The following is a 369-nucleotide window of genomic DNA, read 5'->3' as shown; positions in this document are numbered from 1 at the left end:
AAAGTTTGAAAAAGAATCAGCTGAAATGGGTAAAGGTTCATTCAAATATGCTTGGGTCTTAGATAATCTTAAAGCTGAAAGAGAAAGAGGTATTACTATTGATATTTCATTATGGAAATTCGAAACATCAAAATACTACTTCACCATTATTGATGCCCCAGGTCACAGAGATTTCATTAAGAACATGATTACTGGAACTTCACAAGCTGATGTTGCTATTCTTATTGTTGCTGCTGGTACTGGTGAATTCGAAGCTGGTATTTCAAAGAACGGACAAACCAGAGAACACATTCTTCTTTCATACACTCTTGGAGTTAAACAAATGATTGTTGGTGTCAACAAGATGGATGCCATCCAATACAAACAAGA

The 369-nt window shown here is 35.2% G+C and overlaps 1 protein-coding gene across 1 annotated transcript; it reads left to right on the top strand.

Moving 5' to 3' along the window:
• Positions 1-184: 184 nt before the first annotated feature.
• Positions 185-369, top strand: ENU1_150930 (elongation factor 1-alpha 1, putative; the record flags this gene model as incomplete). The annotated part of the gene is made up of 1 exon (XM_008860599.1): positions 185-369. A coding segment is annotated over one exon (150 nt), but the record flags the coding sequence as incomplete, so codon positions are not given.

This window comes from Entamoeba nuttalli (genome assembly GCF_000257125.1).
Source record: "Entamoeba nuttalli P19 unplaced genomic scaffold asmbl_6259, whole genome shotgun sequence".
NCBI lineage: Eukaryota > Evosea > Mastigamoebida > Endamoebidae > Entamoeba > Entamoeba nuttalli.
This window is presented reverse-complemented; position numbering and strand designations above follow the sequence as displayed.